Below are 21,243 nucleotides of genomic sequence, written 5' to 3' on the forward strand. Positions count from 1 at the left end.
GGGGGATGAAAGAAGGGACAATCAGGAATGGAATCACTATTGCATTAATTTGTATATTCAGGCATTTAGGCAATAAGAAATAAAGAGGAAAAGAGAAGGGAGAGTTACTAATGAATAGCCTGAATTATTTTTTAGTTAAATGTGAGGCAGAGTTTTCAACTGAGAGGATGGGGGGTAGGGGAGTAATGAGAGGCTTGAAGAGGGATAAAAAGATTTAGAAGAGCTTGGGTGGTAAGTAGGAGTTAATTAGGGAGGTGTAAAAGCATTTCCTAGCAGCAATGAGGATGTTATATCACAAATTTGTAGTGGACTTAGTACAGTTGTGTGATTTCTCCAATTTTGTCCAATAGTATACATGTAGGAGTAATGGCAGAGAATAGTGGGAGTTACCCAAGGCTAAGGCTTGGCAGAGCACAGATCAGTAATATGATAAGGGACTCAAGAGAAGAAGGCAATGTTGGGTTGAATTGTTTTACCAAGAGGTCAAAATGGAGAATATGGCTAATACTGGGATGATGTCTTAGGAGAGAATTGAGGGACTAGAAGTCACTATGTGAATGAAGAACATTGTTCTTTCTATATGGAAATGTTCATATTTATTGGTGTTAAGTTCAGAATAATAAGTCATGAAAAACAATAAGTATGCCATATATTTTTTTATCCAAGTTACTGATAACCATGTTAACAGGTCAAGGACAGATTCTAAGGGTGCTAAAGACAATCTCTAAATTTATTTGCATCCCATTTACAATTCCTGTTCCCTGATCACAAAGCTTTGGTTTGGGTCATATTGAAAAAAAAAATTAGAGGACAAGGATAATTTAAAAGAGGGAGGCTGGGGCAATGAAATCTTGCCAGAGAAGCTGATTCTGTTCAGTGGTAAAGACCAGATGTTGTTAAGCAAACACTTAAATTTCATCTGTCATGAACACCATCTAACACCAGAGTTCTCTGGGGGTAACTGTCAAACTTTCTTTGACTCTCATGGATCCAGTTGTCTCTTTTCCTTTAGTTCCACTCTTAATAAGTGAGAGTGCCTTATCTCATTGGTCTAGAATTTGCAGGTATATATTATTCAATTAAATATTGACTCAAGTTCCATAATTACTAGGAAAACCCTTCTTTATTGTGTCAGTAGTTATTTGTTTTTTTGAATCACTTACAAAAGCACATTTTATAAAACTTAATCAGAATATGATAAATGAAAAAAGTAAGTAACATAGATACATTCAGAAAACTATACCCTCAGTTGGGGTGAGTCAGGAATTTAGAATACTTCTGCTGGTCTTCTGTCAAGGTAGTCTGTGCTCTGGAAGTAGATTGAATATAATGCAAGGAGCTTTGTTCAAATAGTTGCCAATTGTTTTTCAATGGCTAGTTCTTTTTCAAGTAGTCTCATTTAAATTGTATCTGCTCCTTTCAAGACAAAAAGTGTGTGTGTGTTTATGTGTAAATGTATATTTCCACTAAAACACATACATTTCTCATAGCCCTTGTTCAGATAATTTAAAAGGAAGAATAGTTCTTTTAGCAAGGCATTTCCCCAGTCTCTTTTTTTTATTCTCCATATAACTTTCTCTATCATGCTATAAGAAACCTCTTTGCCCTGAAAATTCACTTCCTACCCCACCTCAGACTACTTTACACATTGGAGGTACCCTTTGCCCCTGTAGCCTCTACCTCTGATTAGCCAGTTCCTCTTATTCCAGCTTTTTAAAGTAGAGACTAGGCCAGCCATTGCCTTTATTCCCTTCCAGGCCTAATGCATCTTCACAGCATCATTTCTATCATACCCCCTATGGAATACTTTAATTCTATTCCTCCCCCCACCTTGAACTCCTCTTTGCAGCTCATTTTAATATATTGTTTTCTCCCAATAGAATGCAAGCTCCTTGAGGGAAGGGAGAGTCTTTCTGCTTGGATTTGTATTTCATCTTAGCACAGTGCCTTGAAATCTAGTTCCCCGTCCTTGGCTTTTTTCATCACCTGAATTGATGCTTTGTAGGTGGGCCATGGACATTATACAGAAATTCTTTGGGTTCATTTCTTCAGTTAGTTCCAAATCCATTTAACCATACTAACCAAGAAATTAACTACTAGAGGCAGCTGGATGGTACAATAGTAGTTGTGTGATCCTGTGCAAGTCACTTTATCTGCCTCAGTTTCCTCAACTATAAAATGGAGTTAATAATAAAACCTACCTCCTAGGATTTTTGTGAGGATCATATGTGGTATCTGTAAAGTACTTAGCACAGTGTTTGATACATGGCAGATTTTTACTAAATGTTAGTTTTATTTTATTCCTACTATGTTTAGTCCATACATCTTATAGTGTCCAGCCCATTTATTTCCTTCTTGTACATATGGAAATGAGTAAATGTTTTGTTGATAGGTAACCAAACTATGATTATAACATTGCCCTGATCTACCATTCTGGTAATGTCTCAAAAAAAGAAATTAAGGCTAGTTTCTTATGATCTTTTTCTACATGAAATCATTCTAACCTTCAGCAGTGATTAATACCCTTTCTAGGTGTATACAGACCATTTCTTTAATACTATATTCTAAAGTTTTCCCCCAGAAATCAGTCAAGCTCATCAGTTTATTGCTTTCAGATTGCCCTTTCCTTTTCAAAAAAAATTTTACTCTTTTTCAATTCTTTGTCACCTATTTACCATTACCTTTCAAAGATCATTTACATCTGTCCATTCTTTCAGTACCCTGGGATGAAGCTTATTTAGCTTTGGTTATTTGAATTCATTGTAGTTCTCTCCTAACTTCTCCTTACTTTCTTGGGTGTCAACTCATTATTAACCATTTTTTGTTCTGTTCTTTCCAGTCCAAAGATCATACTCCTTGGCAGAGAAAACAGAAAGAAAGTAAGAGTTGAGTAGTTCTGTCTTCTCTTCATTTATTATCATCATGACATCTAATCTGAACAGCAGTCATTTTCTTTCATCCCTTCCTTTTCCAATTTAGCTAAAAATAAAATGAAATGCAATTTTGTTGTCTTTAGCATTTGTTATCAGTCTTAACTCATTCTTGGTTTCAGCACTAACATTATTCTTTTTGAATATTTTTTTATTCATGCATTGTTTTAATGTCACCTTCATTCTGAATCTCTCTCTTCCTCACCTTCTATCCAGTGAGCTATCCCTTTTAAACAAATAAGAAAGGCATTTTAAAAAGTGTCCTACCAAACCTAATCAACATTATCAATCAAAATTGACTTTACATGCAATATTCCAGTTCTTGTTCAGAATTACAAAGTGTTTTCATTTCTTATATTTACATGGAAGAATATGGTTATCATCACCATGAATATTGTCTTATTGCTTCTGCTCCATTCTGTATGTTTATATAGTCTCCTTATGCTTCTGTTTTTAATATTCATTGTTTCTTATGGCACAGCAGTATTCTATTATGCCCATATACCAGTTTGTTTAGCCATTCCCAAATCAAGAGTAATCTACTTTATTTCTAATTCTTTGCTATAGACTCTCCAATATGCTCTAGCGAGTCTAGCCCTTTGCATGTCTAGCAGTGGGATTCTGGATAAAGGTGAGGCATTTCAGTTGCTTTTGTTTTTGCTGAGGCAATTGGGGTTAAGTGACTTGTCCAGAGTCACACAGCTAGGAAGTGTTAAGTGTCTGAGGTCACGTTTCAACTCAGGTCCTCCAGACTTTAGGGATTTTAGTTGCTTTTTGAAAAAAGCATAATTCCAAATTGCTCTCTATATCGTCATCCACAATGTGTTAAGTGTGTTTGTCTTTCCATAGCTCCTCCAACATGGATTATTTCCATCTTTTGTCAACTTTGCTGTTTTGTTGGCTATTAACAAGAACCTCAAAGTTGTTTTGATTTGCATTTTATTACTGATATGAAGCACTTTTTCATTTGATTATTGCCACTTATTTTGAGAATGGTTTATTCATATCATTATTTATTGGGGAATGACTTTTTTCTTCTTTGTGTTGATTCCCTACAAATCTTGGATATTAAGAACCTTCTTACAAGGAATATTTGATGCAAAGATTTTTTTTTTCATCATTACTTCCCTTCTTTGCTGCATTTTTTTTTTCATGCAAAAGGCTTTTAATTTCAGGTAAATTTATTTATTTTATGACCATCATCTTTTGTTCTGTTAAGAAATTGCTTTATTGTCAATGTTGTGAAAGGTGCTTGATTTCTCTATTTTTTAACAATAAATTTTTATTAGTATTTTTTTTAACATCATCTACAATTCTTATCATATCCCCCTACCATCTTTCAGGAAAGTACCCCCTTACAAGAATAAAAAAAAAAAAAAAAGAAAAAAGTTCCATGAAACTATCTAACATTTCAAAAAAGAATGATTTTTATCCACTTATGCTAGGGAGCAAGGGAGTTGCCATTTAACTCTTTTTGAGGGTCAAACTTAATAAACATAATTATGCAGCATTGTTTTGAATGTCTTATTACTGTTGATGTTGTTTCCATTTGCATTGTTATAGTCATGATGTAGTTTTATTAGTTTTGCTTACATCACTTTGCATTAGTTCATATTACTTTCATGCTTCTCCTCATGTTGTTTCCTAAAACCTTGTCATTTTCCATTACATTCATACACAATAATTTATGTTGCTATTCCCCAGTTGATTGAAATCTATTTTGTTTCTATGTCTTTGCTATCACACACAAAATAAAGGCTGCTATATTTGGTCCATATGGGTCTTTTATCTGCAGTTAACCTTTGGTGGGGTATATTTGTAACATTTGAGTCTCCAGGTTAAAAGGTATGCATACTTATTCACTTTTTGCACTAATTCCGAATTTCTTTCCAGAACTGTACCAATTCATAGGTCTACATGGTGGAACCTTTAATATTCAGTTGTCACCTACACTCATTTCGAGTTCATTGTGCATGTATTCTCTCTTGATATGTTTTTAGTTGTTCAGGCAATCAAAAGGGCATTTTCATTCCAATTAATTTATGCATTTGGGTTTATCCAAAAATAGGTTGAATTTTGTTTCTGAATCTTGCTTATCTAGTCTATTTTACTGATCTACTTTTATAATTTTTCATTAGTACACAAATAATTTCTGATAATTAGTTTTGTAATATAATTTGAGATTGTGACACTATTCTTAAATGTCACGTAGGTAGTGGCTGGTGGCTGAGATTTGAAGGTACTTCTTCAAATTCAGAATGCACTATTTTTTTTTTTCAATATAGAATTACAGAACCTTAGGATCAACAATTTAGTGCTGGAAAGAATAAATGCAAAATCTCACTTTGAAGGAACCTCACATATTTAGCATAACCCCTACTTGAATAAGGATTCCTTCCAAAACAGAGGTGCCAAATAATGTGGTTGTCATGTGCAGCCTATACCTTTCCAGAGTGCAGCTCAGATGAAAATGTAGTTGGGAAATAGGAAACAAAACAAATACACAATAGAACACAAGTAAATGCTATTAACATGTGACTTTCGTGTCTGCAAGGATTCTTACTTATGGGATTTGGGCTTGACAACACTGCTCTAGCATATGCCTAATAAGTGGCTAATATTTCTACTATCAGGGAACCCATCACCTTATAAGGTAGTCTGTTCTGTTTTTGGACAGCTTTAATTCTTAGGAAAATTTACCTTGCATTAAACTTAAATCTGTCCCTTTGCAATTTCTAGCAGTTGTTCTCTGAAGCAAAGTACAACCAAAGTATAGGCTGAGAAGTTCTGTTCTGGGAAGAGGTAAATAAAAGGGAACCATGAGGTTTCATGGTTGTGAGATATCCATAAAAAGGGCAGAAATGCACACGTGCTTTCTTTCTCTCTTCACTCCCTCTTCTCCCCCCAACCAATGGTAAGAGAGAACAGAGAGCAGCTCATTGATCCATAAAACAAGCAGAAATGCCGTGATGAGACAATACAACAGAGAAGAGATTATAACTGGCACAGAGATAACATCTATTAAAGACAGTATTTGGTAGAGATAATGCAATCAGAAGAGATCAGATGCTGAGCACAGATGCACTTTATATATGTATACCCTCTAAATATGCTCGCTAGCCCCATGTGTGCTTTGTGTACTTTCTCTAGTTACATGTTAATGTGTGTGTATGCCATCCTCCACTTGTAGTACAGTAACCCTCTCTATACATGAGACTGGAAGAATGTTTTCTTGACGTTTCATTTGCTGTGTTATTTGACTAAATGTCTTTTATTTCAATTAATGGGTCAACTGACTAGCTGGTAAAAATAAACATATCACTGTGGGCTTGTGAGCTATGGATTTGAGTGGGTGCTATAGTAACAGTGCCTCAAAACTGGGATAATTTTTCTGGGCTGAAGGCTTCTCATGCTAGAACAGAATAAAAAATTTCAGTACTTTAGGAAGCTGCAGATATTATCTACTCTAACTCCCAAACTAAAAAAATAACAACTTCAACAATACACTTGATAAGTTATTATTCAGATTTTGTTTTAAGATTTCTAATGAAAGGGAACTCATTATTTCCTAATGTATTCCATTTCACTTCTGGACATTGTTACTTGTTTTTCCTTATATAAAGCCTAAATTTGTCTCTTTGAAACTACACATACCATTCTAACACACATCAAAAAAAAAACACAACTGGATATACAAAGTAAGAATAGGATAAAGGAGAAACCAAATGCCCTCAGACTATAAAGTTGAATTCACATATACAAACAGGATGGGGGGTAAAAGGCATGAGACCTTACAAAATGATTCCTGCTTGCTACATATTAATTCAGAAAATCACATATTAACATTATCTATATCCTACCACATTTCTATTTTGTTAAATATTTCCTAATTACATTTTAATCTGGTTCAAATAGTTCTCTGAAACGTTGAGGGCATGGGGGAAGATTCTGTCCTAGGGAAGAGATCACTTTCAGCTTGGGATGGGGGAAGGGAAGTTAGGAAGCTCAGTTGGTCCATGAAAGAAGAGAAAGAGTTCAGCAAGTGAAGATGTGAGTACATGTAATCTAGATATCAAGGATAGCCTATGTGAACACATGGAGGTGGGAGAGGGCAGAATGAGATCAGAGAATAGCTGATAGTCCTGTTTCAGGCTGTAAAGTAGAGCAATGTGAATGAGCTGTGTCAGCTAGTCTAGTGTTCCTCCTCACAGTAACAAAGCCTCATTTCTCCTTCAGGTCAACTCCTGCAGTGTGGTTATGGATAAGAGAAAATTTTCATAGAAAATGATCATCATCTTACTCCTCTTGACCAAGTGACCTAGTTCTGTTTCTGAGATGAAACATTCATCTGACCTTACTGTAAGTATCCTAGGATGTCCATGGAAGGACAATTTCCTGACTCAAAAAGTATTTAATCTTACATACTTTTTAACTTTTAATTTTATATATATCAAAACTTCTAGTATATTTATTGACCTTGACTGTTCCCCACTTTCATAAGCCAAATCAAAAGCCATCACCTTGCCAAAGATTTCCTTGAAACTTCTCCCTCAAGTTTCATCTAACATTTTATTCTGCATCTTATTACATTTATCATGCAATATTGCATATCACAGCTCTGTTTATTAACATTAAAAATATGAAAGTTCCTCCGGAGAAGTGATTGTCTTATTTAAGCTTTTTATCTCCCCAATATTTAGTACAGTGCTCTGTACACAGTAGGGAATAAATAAGTGTTCTGTCATATTGTATTTTTTAAAATTTAGGATTACAAGCTCTATTTGTTTTGGTTGCCTGGAGATGCTGCTCAATCAGAGGTGAGATGATGGGAGAGGACTAGGAAGAATTCTTTTGGCAGAAAAACTATCCAGAAATTAAAATAAGGCAAGATTGATTGCTGAGAGTTGTCCCTTAGGATGACTTTCTTATTAAACTCTCCCCATAAATGTGTTCATTGTTAGGAAAAGAGGCTGCAGAATTTCATCTGCAAAGGAAGTTAAAAAAAGTCAAAGGTTCATAAATATAGGATTTCAAAGTTGGATAAGACCCTGAAAAACAACAATGTAGTACACAGGAAGGAACTCTAGAGACACACCTTTGTGGACTTCAGTTTTTTCAACTCCAAAATTCATGGTTGGAGTAGATGGCCCCTAAGGTTCTTTCTAGCTATTGTATGGTGAAGAAAAATCTTCCCAAGACTCCTACAAGTAGAGATTGTTTCACCATTTGTACTTATGTCTCAAGTGCCAAGTCCAGCACACACTTAGCACTGGAATAGTAGATACTTAATATCGACGTAGCAGAATTACTTTTCATTTAGGAAAAATGATCAGCTTGAAAACATAGCCATATGTGTGTGTGTGTGATATATATATATATATATATATATCAGAATAAGCTACGCTGAGATATTAACTTAGATATAAGTTGTATTCTATAACGAATAAGACTGTTCAGATTACATCTCTGTATAGACATGAATAAATCTGCTTGTTTTTGAATGTGAAGTATCTGAATAAATTTTAAAAATTGAGCAAGTGCTTTAATTTCATAAGTATACCCTCCCTATTAAAAAAATTTTCCTCCAATTCTCCTCTGTCAATAAGACTCTGGACTTCTTTGCCTGACATTAGAAGTCACCCACATCTGACTCCAAACTCTGCAGTGATTTGACACTAGTCCGAACACATATACATACTATACTGTCATTCCTTCATACTGATAGTGTACTCACTCCATCTCTTCTAAAATCCTTCAAGATCTAAGCTGTCAATTCTTCTATCTCTCAATTTTCAATCCGAAATCCAGAGAGCTTTCACACACACACACACACACACACACACACACACACAGATTATACCTTAACACATACTTGTGCATCTTATATCTTCCATTCTAAGATTCCTGAGGCACAGCATTGTTTCATCTTTGTATTTTTGGCACTAATTTTCACAAGTGATGAATAAATTGGTAAATCAGAGCACATACATTTGTTGGCCTGTAGATTTAAAAATTTAAAACCTTCTAGTTCAATTCCTGCATTTTAAAGATGAGGAAAAATGAGAACAGAAGGGGGAAAGAACTTTATATAAAGTTTACAGAATCTGCATTGGAAGGAATCTGTAACTGATCTGTTACAATCCCCCTGGCATTTCTCTAGTGGAAGACCTTTAGTGAGGAGGAATTCACTACACTTATATAGCCTTAATAGCTACAAAGTACAGTTATTCCTTCAACATCACTGGGGCTGGAGGCAGTTCCCTTGTGATGTGAAAATCCATGTAAATTTTTTGGCCCTCCTTTTGTATTAGAGAAGTCTAAATTTTTTTTTTTTTTCTTTGATGGAATGTTTTCAGTACCTCTTAAAATGTGGGTGGATATTATACAATTTTGTACATATATTTTATGCATTTCCGAGTTTCTAACTTTTTTCCTGGTCTTTTGTTTACAGTCTGCAGCTTTGCAAAATTCCCCAAAATTAACATTTCTTTTGCTAATCATGACGTATTGGAACTGTGATGGAGAAACTCATGATGTAGAAGGGATAACTATTTCCTTTCACTATATCTGCTTCTCTGAAGTTGTTTCTATTTTTGCTTTCTGGGGCCAAGTTGGTTAAGTCTAATCCCTTCTTCCCTCCTCATGAGAGACTTCCTAATACTTGAAGATAGCTACCATATCTCAATTACTTCAAATCTTCTAAGAGCTGCACAATTTTAATCCACGCTCTACTCCATCATGGTGTCACTTAGGTCTTGAACAGGGAGTCAGAAAGATCCTCATGGCTCAGTGTTAAGGGTAGACGAGCTTGGCTCTAGGGTTTGCCAATTGCTCCTCCTCCACGGAGCTAAGGGTTTTTAGATGTCTAGTTCTTTTTTCCCAAAGCCAGCTTTAAGGACAGGCTGAAAAGAGGTAACAGTCAGTCATGCAGCTGTCTCATCCTTCCTTTTCTCTTTACAACAAAATCTCAGAGACAGGATTTGCTTTCAGTTCTTAGCCTCCCAGATGGCTTTTCAACATACACAGCTGTCACATTCTGTTACAGACTCAGTGACAGCAAGTATAGTGTTTATATTCCTTTAAGTGTAAATGCTACTAAATAATGTAGGGGAAAAAACTTATTTCTAGGAGCAAGCTATCAGTTTGATGTTTGTTACTGAAAGATGTTGATCCAATCTAAAGGGGATAGTACAGGCTTGGGATAATTATTTTGCTTCACTTATTATATTTCTATTAACAAAAGGATGTATTGCAGTTACTGCAAAACTCTTTCCTTAAGGGTTTTTTCTCTTCCCCTCCCCAATCTTTATATCAAAGAAGCTTTTTATTCAGAAAGCTAAATCTATTTTAGCTTAATGTAATTAGGGGAAAAAAATATGATGGTAGAGGCCATGGAATGTAAAGAATTACAAAGGTCAAGCAAATCAAAGAATTTTAGACCTGGAATAAGGAGAGCCCAGTGTTTTCCACTTAGAGAAAAGAAACACCAAACACAGAAGTGAAGTGATCTTCCACACGTTAAATAGCTAGTTAAAGGCAGAACTAGGACCTCCACCCACCTCATTTCAGCTGTCAATCTTGTACTCTGCACCACATTTTGTCTCTCTATATAAAGGACTGTCCAACCCCTTTATTTTTCAGTTGAAGAGAGGTGCCCAAAGTTACACATTTAATGAAAAAGAAGTGGCATTCAATACAAACCTATTGCCTTTCCCTTTGTTTCACAAATGCTAAGAATTTTCAATTCCAAAATCTGTTAGCAGTGGCCAAGATTTTGTGATTTTTGACCTGCAGATGGAGAAAGTGAGTGGCAGGAAAGTGGCAGGAATAGAGTGATATGGGCTGACAAGTCAACAAAGAGATTTTCATATATCAAATAAGATATCCAAGCAGTTTAGAAGTCTTTAAAATGACCTCAAAGAACCCCTTTCACACTGAGCAGCAGTCTATATGTCACAATTTAATTATTTCACACTTTATTACATGGCCTAATGAAGATAGAAACACAACTTCCTTTCTAAACTCCTTTACCCAGAACTTCCCCAAACACCACTAGTCACCAATAATGGAGAAATGAAAAAGTTGGTTAAGTCAAAATTTGGGTAAAAACCATGATTGTTCTACAGAAAAGCTAAATCTCAGCCACTTTTAAACCAGAAATTATCTCAAGAAACTGATATTAAGATCAGCAATAAAAGTTGAATGAAACAGGTAATAAGGAATTATTTTTGCTATATACATATTTTTAAAGGCTTAAAGTAGAAGCTGTTTAATTAATTATAAAGATTTCCTCCATTTATAAAACTAAGCAGAATACCATGCCTTTTATTTAAAAAACAAAGCCAGACACTATATAATAAGTATAATATACCACATAAATCTTAGCTTATTAAAGTTGGGAATGCTGGCTAGCACAAAAAAAGTATATTTTACTATCAATGCACACAGGCCAATTTTTGGAACTCCAAAAATCTGCCATATTTCTAGCCTCGTTTCATGTTACTTCATTTCTCTCTAGCCAAAATGGATTATTAATTATAATTACCTGAACTCCATATTCCACCTACAGCCTGCATAACTTGAAAAAACTCATACCCAGAAGCAGCTGCTTCTTCATTTCACCTCTCAGAATTTTTATTTTCAACTCAGCTCAGGAGCTACCTCCTCGGAGAAGCCTTCCCTGATCTTTCCTTATGATTCATGCTCTACTGCTCAAATTAACTTGTGTACTCCAAGAGAAAGTTCCTTATGAGCAGCGACTTTTTTGGGAGGAAAAAGGAGGCCGAGGAGGAGTGGATATATTTAGAACCTAGACTTATTTGAAGAACAATCCACTTTTTTGGTGCAAAATATTTTCTCCTCAACCTTTCCTACTCTGATGCCTCCACATTGCTTTCTTGAAGCCTCTGCCAGCGATAGATAAGTTTTGACAGGCCCTACTGAACTAGAACTGTTTCCTATGCAGATCAAGTGATGAAGTAGGCTAAAGAACCAGCTGAGTTAAAGTTAAAAGAAGCTTATCACCAAATGGGCAACAATTTTTGGTTATAGCAATTGCTGATGACTAAATTACAGAGAGGTTATGATACGCATTGGTGAAGGAAATAGACAAACTGCAATTCTGGATCCTTTAAATACTGTTTCTCTCCCTAAACTTTAATGGATAAAATATCTACTTATAGATTGAAATGCATTTTTTGGGGGAGGATGTTGACCAAATAAAAACTATGATAAACTTGTAGAATATTCCCCTTAGAAACAACCTGTAGGTTCTTCTTTAAGGTGAAGTAACTTGATTTCAGATCACAAGTCAGTTATGGGGCTGAAATTGTAACCCAGCATGTCTTCCCACTATTGCTGCTTCAACCCAAAATTGTAATTCCAGTGATCCCAAAGTTATTTAATTCACTTACTAACATTACTCCTATCTTGTAATGAAAAAAAAAAACATACATTTAAGGGAAGACAGAACACCACTGAACTAATTCTGTCTACAAGTTGAGTTATTCCCAACTTGTGCACATACCCTTTTTTTATTAGGGACATTTACACAAAGGCAGTCTTGCTGCTTGACAAAAGATAAACTTAAAAACCCAAGGATTTCCATCATAGTAATAAAAGAGTAATATAAGTATTTGTAACAGAAATCTGTAAATCTGCAAGATCAGCAATATCATCTTTCACAAATGGCAGGCCTTGGTTTTCTACAAGGCGCTGGTAGTTACATATGCTTGTGGTTCTGTGGCCTCCAATGTCACAAAGTACAAGTGTACAAAGCATTGTTATTTGTAATAAAGCCAATGTTTACATTAAGCACAATACAGCAATTTATTTAGATGCTTAAAATGAATACAAAGGGAAATAAAGATCACAAAATTATACATACTACAACAGTGTGTCATATATTAGATGGTATAAATGAATACACCATGTTGGTGTGTAACTAAAGATAAAACTAAATATCCAAAATGCAGCACTCAAGTTTGTTTGCTGCCTCAACACAATACACTTTTATACAGTTCTAAAAGGTGTCAAAATTAGCTGCAAACTTGTTTCTTGCATGTGATTTTAGCTTAAAAGATTTCAGAAAATGGATCTGAAATACCAGTTTGTTGGCTGTAATTTTGAGGATATTCAGAACAAGAAAATTCTATAATACAATAGAGTCCAGATATAATTTTTTTTTTTTAATATTGCTGGCCTCTGGTTTGAGATTGTACAAGATTATGTGCAAAAACTAAGTCTGTCAAAAGTTCATACTATAGCAGGTTCAAGCTTTTGCTAGATAAACTAGATACAGCGTTTATTACACAGCAGGGCAACACTAAAAAAGAGAAACAAATCTATGATGGGTACACAATAACAATATCATAAGCGTCACTTGAATAGGTCTAAAAGACTGTACAAATATACATATTTTAACTATTCAGAATGAATAAATGAAAAAAAAAATCAATTTTCCCCAGAGTCTACTATACACATTGAACTGGTAGCTCATATGTTGGACCTATTATACTACCATGTGAATAAAGGTAATGGTTTAAAAGGACATACAACTGAACATATACAGAGTGAAATAAATGTTGAGAATGCAGATAAAATAAGTCTCTGCTTTTCCTCATGTGCATTCCGGAGCCACCAGCGTATTGGTTTTTCACATTAAGTTACTGTGCTTGCCACAGCAGATTCTAAAGCAAGATTAGCCAACAGCATACTCAGAAATAACCACTGGAATAGGAGTGGCCACATACTAACCACTGAAATCAGTTGACCTAGCACTCAAAAGGCAGTACCAGTTGAATTAAGCTTAGCAGTCATACTGAAATGCAAAGATCCAACAGTTACAGAATACAGCCTACCACCAATGCTTAGGAAATAGGGCAGTTTATGCTTGTTGGCTACTCAGCTCTACACCAGTTATGTTGCTATGTATTGGTTCTGCAACACCATCAGTCATATTATCAAACTGCTCTCCATCCTCACTGTCAATTGTGCTATTTTGCCATTCCATCTGTGGGTTGGACAAACTTTCCTCATTTTCAGATGCATTTTTCCACTGTGACTGGTCCTTAGACCAAAATTCTTCTACTTTTCCATAGGAACTATTCTTCCATTTCACCTGCTCTTCATCACTTTCTGATGCACCTTTTGTTTCAGCCACTGGTTTACTGCTCCCAGCATCTTCACTCTGGGATGATTCATCAGTCCATGCTCCAGGTTTCATTTCACATGTATTGTCTTCAAAGTCAGATACCTGTTGAGAACCAGGCCCACTTTCACATGGAGAAGCACCATCTTTCCATTCAACAGGATCATCTTGATCAACATCACTATCAGAAGCATCGTGTATTAGTTTTGTTGGTTCCTCAGTAGAATGACTATCTCCATATTTTGAATCTTCTTCATCTTTTTGGTCTATTTTATCTTCAGATTCTAAAGTGTCCCCAGTAGTTATTTTGGTAATGTTTTCTTCTGGGTTATCCACCATGTTATCATTAGGAATTTTATGTTCAACATCAAAAGTTGCACCGAAAGGACTACCACTTCCATTGGATTCTTCTTCTAAATTTTCAAAACCATCAGATGAACTGTCATCTTCCTTCCCAAGGTTTAATTTTTTGTCAACAGTTTTACTAGCATTGACTCTAGAATTCTTTTCATCATGATTTTCAAATAGCCACTCAGCATCAAAATCCATTTCATGTTTAACTTTGTTTAGTTCTTTCATGTTAAAACCTAGTAACACACCAGGTTTATACTTTTCACAATCTCTGACACATTTCTTCCTTTTATTACTGAAATGAGAAGCAATGTCACTCTTCCATAACCATAAACTGGCAGCCAATTTTTCAATTTCTCTTCTAGTGGGATAGGGCTGTTTGTTGAAATACTTTGTTAGAAACGTTTTTCTTGCTTCATAAGAATCATCTTCATGACCTTTGGGGTCTAAAGCTAAGACAACAGGCTCTTCAGGTTTCTCTTCAAAGATGGAGGGTGTATCTACCTCATCATCTAACTTCCTCTTTTTCAGCAAATTAAATTCTATGTTCTCATAAGTACGTTTCACGGGTGCCAGCCCTGGAGACTGATTGAGCCGGGAGGGAGCATTTGTTTTATCTTGGCCATTTTGGGTTTTTCCAACACCTCTGCAGTGAACCAGATGCAGTGTGATTGTTGAGGCTGTCATATTACTAGTGTATACACCAAGGCAATGGATGCATTTGTAGGTAAGCTTTTTCTCAACTGGATGAACCGTCTGAATAACCTGATGCCTCTCCCGTAAATGATGTGCAAGTGCATCAGAGATGGGTCCTTTCAGGATTGAAAAGCATAGAGGACAAAGTGTTTTACCTACATCTTTTTTATAGGGTACTGCAGCTTGAGGTGAACTTTTTATAGGGATATCTGCCTTTTCCTGAATTTTTGGCTGTGGCTTTGGGGGTACTGGGGGATTATTCTGGGCATGATAAGCTACAGATTCAGCCGGGGCATCTCTCAAGTTGTACGTGGTTACAAGTAGATGTATGTTAGTGTGACTACCCTGTTGCAATGTCAAATCAAAGCTTAAAGTGGAATCAGTTTTGGGTCCCATTTCTTCATCAACATGAACCATTCGCATATGAGCAGCCATCTTTTCAACATCATTAAAAGTTGAACGGCAATATGGACAAGAGAGACCATGGATTAACATGTGGTTAAGCAAAGTATCAGTGGGCAAATAGCGATTACAATATAGACACTTACTAGTGAAATTGTGTATTTTCATTATGTAGTTAGCAACTGCAGGCACCTTCTCTGCCTTATGTTCCTTTTCAAAGTGAACACTGTAGACATTTTCAGGGAATAGCTCATTACATATTGTACAAATTTTCCATTTTTGTGTTGATGAAGTATTGGTTGCTGCAGAAGGGCCTGTAGCAGCAGCAGCAGCAGCAGGTTTTGAACTGGACTGACCTAATACTCTAGAGGCTGCCTGTGACTGAGAGAGAGAGGATGATTTCAACTGGCTTGATGAAAGAGAAGATGAATTGGTAGACTGAAGTGAGTATCTTGCTGGTGCCTGCGACCTCTGCTCTGAGCCAAGACTGTAAGATCTCCCATTCCCACTCGGCAGTAATTGTTTCATTGACTGTGACTGCTGAGGAATGGAAACGGGTGCATTACCACTTAAACCTAATCTCACTGACTGACCAACACCATAACTCTGAGCTACTGATTTGACTCCATAATTATTTTGTTGGAGATGGACATTAGACATCATATTAACTCCAGTAGAATTTAAATTAGGCTTTGGTATAGTGAGTCGATTCACTATCTGCTGTGATGGAAGAGACCGGACATTTCCAGAGGCAAGGGAACCAACTCTTTGTGGGAGTCCCATAGGCTTTTTCTCCTGTGGTTTTGGAGCAATTAGCATCAATGGTTTAGATCTTGGAACCACTACATTGGTATGCCCTATCATTGCTGTCACCTGATAGCCTATACGTTCATGATCTTCAATAACATGTTGTACTAAAGCTTCATAGGATTTCGGCATAAAAAGGCATCTCTTGCAGTGAATACTTCCCTCCTCTCGGGTATTTGAACTTAATGGAACTGCACCATTAAGAGATTTTTCACCTGCCTTTGCTATGTAAGGTGCTGCAACATGCTGAAAATGTTCCCTGTAAATGTGCTTTCTAACTACTTCATACAGAGGGTCTCGGTAAGTGCACTTCTTACAGTAATAAACAGCTTGTTCTACACTGTCAGCCTGCTTAGGTTTAAGGCTATCATGCTTGTTTTTATCTTTAAAAGTGCTGATGCTGCCACTTGGTGCACTGGCATTTGGAGCATGAAATATTTTAATGTGCGTTTCCAAAGTCTTTTTGTCCGCATTGAAAGTACAGTAGGGACAATTAAGGAGAATCCTATTTTCAAAGTCTTCACTATGAACATTCCGGAAGTGACTTTTGTAGGCCGAAAAGAATTTTGAGGAAAATGGACAAGCACTACAGCAAAAGGGTTTTGTCCGATAGTCCTTAAAGAAAGAAAACAAAAGATTAGGATATGGGAATGTTTGACCAAATGACATTTATGAAACAAAAAGGATGTAGAAAAACATAATCTAAGGGTTTTCTAGCCTATTTCTCCATCACTTCAATAAAGCCACAGAAAATGCTTTTAAGCTGGAGGTGCAATGCTATGCACTTTTAAAAGTATCCTTAAGCAACAGGAGCTCATGTTGTTTTTCTGGTTCTGCTTATTTCACCAAATAGCATTTTTAGATATTCAGAGTTATTTATATTCATGCTTTTTCAGTGCAACTTCCCTAAATCAAAATTTGTAAGTTTAAAGACAAAATATGAAATTAGTCTTCATTTAGTGTTTCATGGCATTATATCAGTATAATTAAAAGTCAATCAATTTTTTATTGCTATAAATCTTCCAGTAAGTTTGGATGGGAACAGAATCACATTTCTGAACTTTGTTGAATTTAATCAAACCAGAAGCAAATTAATGGGAGAACAAAATGTTAAACTTTAGAAGGAGTTGTGACAAGAAAAAAGTAAGAGTGAAATTATCTTTAATTAGTGGCCTAAATAGCAGGGCTCTAAGATTACTATACAATTCTAGCCCCAAAGCATTTTAGTGCAATTAGATAATTATAGAAAGATATAAAGAACTGCCCTTTATGACTGCCATCATGGAGTATAATTCATAGAAAACTACATCTTCCAAAACAAACAACCAAAAACAAACAAACAAACCCCAATTATCTCTCTCCCCTTTCTCTGATGAAAGAGATATTTCAAGATTCATTACATATTTAAGGGGGAAAAAAGTCTGAAGAGCTGGTTTTCCTTCAAATTTTTATTGTTCCTTTTTAAGAAGAAGCACCTTTGGAAGAACTAGTAAAGTAGTAGCTGCTTGATTCAAAGTATGTAATTAAATAAAAACTTCTTACAAACTATGCTGAGAGCGGTGCTAAAGACAACAGTACTTCAGAGTATACTGAAATTAAACAGGAGAATGAGACAAACTTTTGGAATTTTCATCCTTACCAATTGTGTAGCTAGCCAGTCCTTTGCTAAGGATAAAAAACAACAACAACAAAACCCCAAAAACATGCTTGGGAAGATTTTTTTCCCTTCAGAAATACACATATAATTAAATAATTAGTCCATTTATCTGCCAAAGCTCAAACCTTCCTCTAATGTCAAGATGTATGACTGAGATAATAAATTATGCCCAAGAGAGGACATAGCAAATTGTTAGAATTCTTTTATATTTTAATATCCTTAGGTAATTTTCACTCTTGCTTAGATTATTAGTATGAACGAATCAGATAGCTACACTATTGTATCTCAAGTAAGTAGAGCTCAGAGTCTGTGTTTCTTTCCAATTGAAATAACCAGCATTTCAATAATAAGTTATCACTTTAAATTCTCTCCATATAGTTACTGTCATTCCATTTAGACATCTGCTTCCCTGCATTTTAACATATGGAGAGTCACTGAATAATAGGAACAAGAAAGGCTTATGTAGTAAAGTAGAGTCAAAGATCCTCTTTTAAATTTCAAAGAAAAGCAGGGATACCAAACTACAAATAAAATAACTTACATATTTTACCAATAGGATTTTTTAAAATAAAAACTTTGGAGCTAGAAACCACTAGTGAATGACACTGCATTTTAATTTATTAAAAACAAATCTTCTATTTTTCACTATGCCTAATGATGAGAATGATGACAAAACCCATTTAGGGTTCTTCCCCAACTTAGAAAATAAGAAATATGGTTTAACTTTACCTGGTTTTTTGTAAGTGAAGGATCCCATAATCCTACATCCTCCCATGTAGTGTTTTTCAAATAAAAGTCATTAGGTTCAAACTGTTTAAAATCCTGCAAGAGAGAAACAAAGCGTAAAGAAACAATTGCCAATAGTATTAATAGTGTTCAGAACCTTATATGGGGCCAACTACTTGTTAAAGGGGATAGGAAGAGGCACAAGATGTCCTTCTTTTTCAAGAACTAAGGACAGGGGAAAAGCTACTGCTTGTATGCCTCAGGTAGAATATTCTATGAAATACTAAAAAGGCACAGAGCCTCATAAAACATTCTTAAAGAAAAAATTTAAATGTATAACTTTTATTTCTGAATTTCTCCACCTCCCCCACATCTTCAATCTGTGAGCAATCCTTTGTGAAAAAGTAAATGCAGTTTAACAACACAAATCACAGCATGGAGGTTGATAGTATGCAATATTCAATACATAGTCCCCCTTCCTTTGCAAAAAGGGGAGGGAGAAGCATTTTTTTTTAATCAATTCTTCTCAGGGGCCAAGTGTGGTATTAAAATTAGTGTTTTCCCTCTTTTTGTTTTCTGTTTACAATATTGTAGTTATTTTATGCTATTGTTTTTCATGGTTCTGCTTACTTTACTTGGAATTCTCTGAATTATTGATATTTGTTGTTTCTTGTGGCACAATGATATTCCTTTACATTTGTATACCATAACTTGTTTAGCCATTCCTCAAATTGATGGTATAATACTCTTTTCAACTAGACTTTTCCAAAGTCAGTAAGCTATTCAAGGAAACTGCCAAAAATCTTATGTCATAATCAGTGCATAAATGCAGAGCAATTTTCATTATAGTTCTTTTTACCTGTTATTTCTCTATTATGTTCCAGATCTTACAATTTAGTATATTTATTTCATGAGGCTAGGCCCTAAATTTAAGTTCCATAATAAAAGGTTTTCTAAGTTAGATTTCTGAAAACAGAAAGATTGCTCATTGAATATACATATGTTGAAAAGTGTTTCTTTAAAGATACATATTTTCTTAAGAAACAAGAGAGTGAACTAAATTGGAACTAAATTTGGCTGACTGATGAAAAGGAGAACGAGTGGGTAAGTATTAGAACTACTATGCTGACCAACAGAACACTTTCTCAACATTATCAAAATGGATTCTTAAAGACTAGTTCTCCAAAGAACGTGGATGAAAATTCCATCTATATGTGTCTGTGCATATAAAACAACATATATATGTGAAAAATATATATCTCATAAAATATCTTATTCCTTTTTGAATGATCATTTAAGAGCTTATATTGAAAGTTTTGTGGTGCTGTGGGGGATAAAAAAAATTAATAAGACAAGGTTCCTTAGAACTTAAGAATATAGCATAGAACAAAGTTCACAAATAACTAGTTTACAAAGCAATATGTAATAATTACAGAAGGTACAAATAAAATTCCAGTCATAAGCATTTTGATATTTACACTCTAATCACTGGAGTGACACTGATTCCAGAATCAATTCTATTGAATATGAATATTCTATCCCTTTCACCTCCACCTCCCCCTTCCCAAGGAAGTTTATCTGGTTCTTTGTAGATTTAGAGGACATATTTCCACACATGAAATATAATAAACATATAATCACACACTTGAAAAGCAACTGTATCTATTATTTATATGTTATTTATTAATAGGTTTCAGGAAAAACCATGCTTGACTGTCTTCTTCCCCCCACAAAATCTACTTTATCATTTCACATTTTTATAAATTGTTTTGGAAATAGTGGCCTTTTACTGATAACTCAACATTAAAATAACAGAACTTTTAAGATTTGTCCACTACTGTGCTGAGTCAGAGGTCCAACAAATATTACTACAGTCTGGTTTCAATTCTTAGGGGGAGGAGGAATCTACATACAAATTATAACACCTCAAAACTCTCCACATCTAATAATTCAGGGCACATATGCTAGCTGAAGCTAATCACAACAGTGACTGTTAAGATCCTATTTATTTCCATGATGTTACCTGCAGCAGAGATTCAATTCCCTACTTGAAAATCAAATACAGTAATGTTCCAAGGAGATCAAGGTGAAAGAAAGGCCCCATGTACACTAACATATTCAAGCAATACTTTTTACAGCAAAAACTTCAAATAGGAAAAGTGGGTACCTATCAATTAGGGAAGGCCCGAACAAATTGTGGTAAAGAATTTAATAGTATATTGTGATGAAAGAAAATATGAATGAGCCAGGGATGATGGTACACACTTGTAATCCCTCCTTCTGGATAGGCTGAAGCTGGGAGACCAACTGAGCTGGGTTCTAAGCTACAATGGACTAAACCAACTGGGTGTCTGTATTAAGTCTGGCATCAATGATGAATCAATCCCTCAGAAGTAGGGAGCCACAAGGCTGGAAAGAATACAGGTGAAAGCTCCCAGAGTGTTCAGGCACAAACTTCCCTCTTCTAAGCAAATGGGTGGAATTTGAGTTACATACTGTCAAGGATTGGTCATTGTGTTTATCTG

At 35.3% G+C, this 21,243-nt stretch overlaps 1 protein-coding gene across 1 annotated transcript in view; it reads right to left on the reverse strand.

The window, feature by feature from the left end:
* Positions 1–12,412: 12,412 nt before the first annotated feature.
* Positions 12,413–21,243, reverse strand: part of ADNP (activity dependent neuroprotector homeobox) — a 30,668-nt gene continuing 21,837 nt past the window's right edge. The window contains exons 3-4 of the mRNA XM_074288593.1: positions 18,722–18,814; positions 12,413–16,950 (exon numbers count right to left, since the gene is read on the reverse strand). Coding sequence (XP_074144694.1) covers positions 13,816–16,950; positions 18,722–18,814 — 3,228 coding nt within the window. The 3' untranslated portion in view covers positions 12,413–13,815. The remainder of the gene's footprint in view (positions 16,951–18,721; positions 18,815–21,243) is intronic.

This window comes from Sminthopsis crassicaudata, chromosome 2 (genome assembly GCF_048593235.1).
Source record: "Sminthopsis crassicaudata isolate SCR6 chromosome 2, ASM4859323v1, whole genome shotgun sequence".
Classification (NCBI taxonomy): Eukaryota; Metazoa; Chordata; class Mammalia; order Dasyuromorphia; family Dasyuridae; genus Sminthopsis; species Sminthopsis crassicaudata.